The 6,716-nt window shown below is 38.1% G+C and overlaps 2 protein-coding genes across 2 annotated transcripts; both read left to right on the top strand.

The window, feature by feature from the left end:
- The first annotated feature begins 2,358 nt into the window (after positions 1-2,358).
- On the top strand, positions 2,359-4,176 carry LOC108965301 (protein FAM46C). The gene has a single exon (XM_018927619.1). The coding sequence runs from the start codon at positions 2,419-2,421 to the stop codon at positions 4,069-4,071; it is 1,653 nt and encodes a 550-aa protein (XP_018783164.1). The 5' UTR covers positions 2,359-2,418; the 3' UTR covers positions 4,072-4,176.
- Positions 4,177-4,459: 283 nt separating this feature from the next.
- On the top strand, positions 4,460-6,457 carry LOC108965302 (DNA N6-methyl adenine demethylase-like; the record flags this gene model as incomplete). Its single annotated transcript, XM_018927620.1, is given in 1 exon segment — positions 4,460-6,457. A coding segment is annotated over 1 exon segment (575 nt), but the record flags the coding sequence as incomplete, so codon positions are not given.
- Between the last annotated feature and the right edge of the window lie 259 nt (positions 6,458-6,716).

The following is a 6,716-nucleotide window of genomic DNA, read 5'->3' as shown; positions in this document are numbered from 1 at the left end:
TACGATGTATAAGTAAATTTATACAGTGCTGTGCAAGATAATGGAAGCGTTAGCATAAAATRACATTTTTTCAAATATATGTACATCTTCCGTTTTTGTTTCGAGTCTCGAATATAGTAATTGACTGTTGCAAAAAACTAGTACCGAGAAGGTGAAAATACTTTTCATATAGAATTTTTCATCAAGAACTTTTTAGAGCTGCAAAAAGTGAGGTCACTAATTTTTTAAGTCTTCTGCCTACACTTGTTAGAAAAAMACCACCAAAACTGCATAATTTAAACTTATGCGCTTTTATATATATGGAAAAGTGTATATACAAATAAAATAGTGTATATATACATAATACAACTTTTATATATAATACTTAATAGTTTACTTTACAATCATTTGTTTAACCTTTTTCGCTTATTTAAGCCACTAATGAGCATTTCTAGCGCCTTCTGCAAGAAAAAAAAATTTCATTTCCAGCATAGCAAAGTAACGCGATAAACACGTGCCACGAAGCGCAAAACAGGAATTTGTTTATTTTTAAACACAAACAGCAAATATCAAATACTATTGAGTGCAGATAAACATATTTAGTTCCAATATATAGTATATATACAGTATATAGACTCACACCCCACATACATATGTCTTCAATATACATACATATAATTTGTGTAACATGTACAGTCAGTCTATAATTCAAATATGAATTCTTTATACGCTCGTAAGTCAGTCGGTTAGTCGGTCGTTCGTTCGATCATTTGTTCGGCTTTTTACCATAAACAAAAATCACAAGATAATTTGTATRGGCGACGAGTCGTCAACTGTTGCCGTTACTATGCCAGCCCATTTGACTCTGTGGCTATTATTGTATTATCTCGCTGTTATTTATTTTTACATTTTTTGAGTGTGTTTTTGTAGTTGTTGTTTTTGGTTTCCCTAATATTGTCATTGACCTTTGCGCTCCACGAAATAAGCACAAATGAGCACAAATTCGAATTATGTAAGTGTTGAATCACTCGTACTCGTACTTATTACGAATGACACAAAAGCCGCCACTGACTGACTGAAACGCTAATTTATGTTTTAATCGGAGGCGAAAGAACTTTATTCAAAGTTCAGGTTGAGTGCAGTAATTTGTGGTGTGTCAACTTGAAAATAATAAGACAATTTGTAAATAATTACACTAAAGCGGCACGACGAAAATTGTCATCAATTTATTCCAAAAAATTAGTCTAAACATTTAAAAAATATTATTATAAATATTAAAAAAAAAATGTTTAATTTTAAAATTTCTTACCTTCGCTGTTTTCAAGGTATCAAATCTACTCTTTCAAACGCTTTYTGAGCCTTGAGGACTAATTTTTCGCTGGCTTGTATSTGTCAGAAGACWTTTTAAACATTTTTCGGTGAAATGAGGTCATATAAATATATAATATATATGAAAATAAAACCAAAATTTCACTTAGACTTATATACATTTGATTAATTGTATGTACATATATCTGATTATATCGAGCCTACAGCTACAACTTTGTCTAAATTTAACTACATACTAAATCACTCAACTGAAGATATTAGCGAAAACTTTAATTAAACATTTATTATTAAATACAAAACATATGGCAACGTCATGTTCACTTGTTTTTATATTTACAAATATAATGAATAACGTGTCAAGAAAAAAATTAGAAAATTCTGTGGAGACGTTCCCGAGTTACTTAAGGGTCGMAATCATCAAAATAATTTGAACAAAGTCTAAACTTGATTCTTGAAAGTTGCATGCAGTACTACGTGTCAAAAAAGTGCCATTAAACAACTGCAGACTACAAATTTTGACAAATTATCATTATCATGTTCATACTCTCGAAATTTTTTTATTTTTATTTTTATRTTTTTTTTYKTTTTSTTTGTATAACTTAACCTCAAATTACACAATTATTTATTATTATGAAATAAAGAGTGTTAAACTGTAATAGTAGCAATTGTAACGGCTTGCCGGTAAAACAACTCAATGTCGAAATAATTGTCTGATAATGAGGTCACAGAAGTGTTATTAAATACGAAACAGCAACGGCTGTGTTCCAGTTTCATACAAAAACAATTGTATTTTACTAAACTGAAAATTTACTGTAGAATTTCACGAACTTGTATTTCCAAATAAGAACTTTTGTGATATATAGGGATATCAAATGTAAGGGAATATCAAAAAATAATTGGGTCAATTTACTAGAATATACAAAAAACKAGTAAATTGTATTGCTCATTGCAAGATAATTTAAAGTCTACCATCATCTTTATYATGCCCCAAATCCCGTTAATTCCAAARCTGTTTTAACAAAATATCTCTATTSATCTTTATACTTGCAGTGCGGGACCCTAGACGCACAYTCTGAATCGTCATATCACTATCAACAGCGTTCGAACAGAATGGATGTCTATCAAATTGACGACGGTTTCCACTCGGACGGTGGTACTGAGACGCCACCACCCTCACCCAGTTCGGGTTCATCGATAGCCTCGGCTTCGGATCATGGCTCATTGGAGAGTGTCGACACGGGCGGTACACAACGTTTGGCCGTACTCTCATTCGAACAGGTGCGCAAATTGCACGATGTCATGGACGAAAAAGTGGCCATACATGGACGTGGTAATTTCCCCACACTCGAGGTACCGCTTAAAGACTTGGTCAATATGGTACGACGCAAATTAGAGGCGGATGTTAGTGTGGGCGGTGCCGGTGTGATAGTCAAGGATGTGCGCTTGAATGGTGGCGCAGCTAGTCATGTTTTAGCTTCCGAGGATCAGCCATACAATGACTTGGACTTGATCTATGCCATTGAATTGACATCGACACGTCACTTTGATCGCGTCAAATCGGCCGTGCTCAATACATTGTTGGACCTCTTGCCGGAGGGTGTGTGCAAACGGCGCATTATGCCTTGCGCTTTGAAGGAGGCTTAYGTCGGCAAGATGGTCAAAGTGAATAATAATAATGACGGTGATCGTTGGTCACTAATATCGCTCGGCAATTCGCCAGGTCACAAGAATGTCGAATTGAAATTTGTAGACACAATGCGACGTCAGTTTGAATTCTCAGTGGACTCATTTCAAATCGTTTTGGACTCGTTGCTACTCTTCTACGACTGTGCCGCTTTACCCATATCGGAGAATTTCTATCCGACCGTGGTCGGTGAGTCGGTATATGGCGACTTTCAGGAGGCGCTCTATCATTTGCAAAAGAAATTGATCTCAACACGACAGCCGGAAGAGATACGCGGYGGCGGTTTGCTCAAGTATTGCAATCTCTTGGTGCGCAATTATAAGCCAGTCGATCCGCAACATATCAAGACCTTAGAACGTTATATGTGCTCACGATTCTTCATCGATTTCCCCGACATCAATACGCAGACCAAGAAGCTGGAGGCGTACTTGTCCAATCATTTCTGGGGCGTTGACGAGGAGCCCCTACAATATCAGTACCTGATGCATTTACGCGAAGTCGTCGAAATGTCAACGGTGTGCCTGATGGGGCACGAGCGGCGGCAGACCATGTTGCTCATACAGAATTTGGCCACGAATGTGCTCTACAAGGAGCAAAAGAAGCAGCAACAGGCGCAGGAGCAATATCAACAACARCAGCAACAACAGCAACATCACCTACATCACCATCATCATCCACAACAGCAACAACAGCAGCAGCCAGTCGATGTGCAAACAACACAAGCACAACAGCAGCAACAGCAACAACAACAGCAGTCACATCAACAAGTAACGCTGGTCACWGCACCGCACCAACAACAACCACAACAATTGCAGGCGCCGCAAACACAGACAATCTACTTGCAGGCGGCGCCGACAGCGTCCCCACAAACAACAACAGCGACCATCTGCTGTACGACAGCCACCGGTGAGCAGCAGCAACAACAAGTGCAAGTACAGCAACAGCCACAAGTACAGGCGATACAGACGCACGCCGCGGTGGCCCAGCCGACGACCACCATTCTCGTCTATAACGGCGTCTACTATGCACCTGTGATTCCGGCTATTTGCACATGCAACCAGACGTGGTTGAGCACGTGATTGACGAACGAGCCGGCGACGGGGCAAACAGACGCAACAACAACAACACCAACAGCAGCAGCAGCATCAACCACAGCATTAACAGCGACAACAAGCGCAACAACAGGAGCAGCAACAACAACAATAACAAGAAATACAACAGCAACAGAGGCCGCAATGATGGGGGCACAGCAACAACAACAACAAGGGTCAGCAGCCACAGCTTTTGATCAGCAGCAAAATGATGTGGCAGCAGCAACAGCAGCAGCAGCGGACGTAAGCCACCTACAAACAAGCTGTAATTGCAATTGCAACAACAGCAACACTTGCACCGTTGTGCCGACATATGCATTTAATGGCAATGCAACAACAACAGAACTTGCAACTTATGTCCCGCCGGCAACCCCAGCACCACCACCAAGAGCAACCACGGTTGCTGCGCCGACGGCTAATAATTTGCTGGCAATTCCTTGCTACGATGCGCAATGCCTGTTGCGACACCAGCAGCAGCAGCAACAACAAGAACAACAAGCACAGCTGCTGCAACAACAGCAAATGCAATATTTGCAACAACAGCAAACACAGTTGCTGCAGCAACAACAAACAAAAATTTTGCAACAACAACAACAACAAGCCCAATTGTTGCAGCAACAGATGTTAACAACGCACCACCCATCATCCACTTACTATGTGCAACAAATGCCAACAACCGCATTGTCTGTACTACCAACAACATCACTAACACCACCACAACAACAACAACCATTCTCATTGCAAATGCAGTTGCCGTTGTTGGAACAACAACAACAACATCAGCAGCAATTGCTTTTGCAACCATATCAACGGCAGCAAATACAACAACAACCGCAATTTGCTGTCTATTTCGCGCCGCAGCAGCAATTGTTGCCACAACAAMMACAGCAGCAACAGCAATTTGTGCACTATTATCCGTATGAGCCTACCACTGCTGTCTACAGCAGCTGATGGGAGTCAAAATAGATGCCAAACGTGCATGGGTTAGGCAACTGTCAAAGACACCAAATTATCCACTTTTTTTTTTTTTTTTTTTTTTTGAAAAAATTAAATTAATTCGGAAGTAAGTTCTTTCTTCTCAATTTGTGGAAATTTTGCAGAAAGATTTGTTCGCTAGAAATTTTGTAGAAAAAGAGTCAGTTTTGAAAACAGTGAGCTTTCGAAAAATTAAGCTTTCATAAAAAGCGAGCTTTCATTCAGAAATAGAATTTTGTAGAAAAGTGCCTTCGACAAATTAATCTTTTGCTGGATTCTAATATCTTCGATCCACAAAAAAATGGAGCTTCCAAAAAAAAAACTCATTTAAAAATTAATTTTGTCGAATTGTGCCTTCGATAAATAAAGCTTTTAGTGAGTTTTAACTTTTCAAATTAGTTTAATAACAAAAAATTCTATCGACAGAAAATGCAGCTTTTGAACAAATCGAGCTTTCATGCAAAAATTTAATTTTGCATCAACGTGCCTTCGACAAATCAAGCCTTCAGTGACTTCTAACATCTTCGATCTACAGTAAAGGGAGCTTTCTAAAAAATTACGCTTTCGCAGGAATCCAACTTGKATTCAAAATTGAATTTTGAAAAATCAATTTTTCAAATATTTCTGCTTTTTAAAAATTTCGCATATTTGTCAATTTTCACTTCAGCTCAAGAAAGCTTTCACCAATGTAAGCTCCTCAAACCAGCTGTCGTAATTTTAGGCATGTGTTTAGTAGATTTTTTCACCTAATAGAAGTTAGTCGAATTTTTTGCTCGAAAGCTTAAACWAGCTCGCCTACTGAGGAACGTAATAATTACCCACAAAATTAAGTTCTCTCCCACTTAAGACAACATTGATTACAGAATAAACGCAATTAGCTGCGCGTAGTGTTTTGAAAGTAAAAAACAAAAAAAAAAAAACAGCGATTAAAGTACAAATTTTTTTGAATCCTTATGCATATTGCAACTGTGTCTGCTGGCGTTGCATACCTTTAGACGCCAAGCAACTGCTGTCCTGCTGCGCTGCATACATTGCATTCATTGCTCAGTAAGTGTTGGTTTTTGTTGTTGTTGCGCACTTCTCTTCTTCTCTCGTTCCTTCCATTACCATTTCATCTCATTCGCGCGCTTTTCTCTCGCTCTCACTTTTGCTGCGGCGTTGTAACCTTACAATTCGACTGCTTTGCTGCTCGTTGCCCGTCGGTTTGCGTCACTGCTACCACGTTGCGTTACGACGGTTGGTTTGTGTCCACACTATTTACTGTTAACTGTGTACTTTATTATAATATTTTTATTTTTTATACCATACTTACTACTATTTACATAAATGATTACAAATAAACACACACACACATACACATACAATGATTACGAAGTACTGCATCTAATGTAATGAGTAATACGTAATGAGTAAAGAAGAAAAAGAAAAAAAAAAAACAAAACAAAAAAATAACAAAAACAAAAAACTTTATAGTGATGTTAATTTGATTTCCATTAATTTATAATTACTATGTATTCATATGTATATTATATATAAAACATGTTGACGCTACTCTATTGATTTGTAAATTCTTGACATTGAATTCTTTATTTACCGTTATGTTTGATTTTGTATTGCACGCTCTGTTTTTTCGCCGCATATTTAATATGGCGGGGAAA

The sequence above is a fragment of the Bactrocera latifrons genome, unplaced genomic scaffold, assembly GCF_001853355.1.
Source record: "Bactrocera latifrons isolate USDA-ARS-PBARC rearing strain unplaced genomic scaffold, ASM185335v1 scaffold_138, whole genome shotgun sequence".
Classification (NCBI taxonomy): Eukaryota; Metazoa; Arthropoda; class Insecta; order Diptera; family Tephritidae; genus Bactrocera; species Bactrocera latifrons.
Note: the sequence above shows the minus strand (reverse complement) of the source record. Positions and strands in the feature narration are given on the sequence as shown.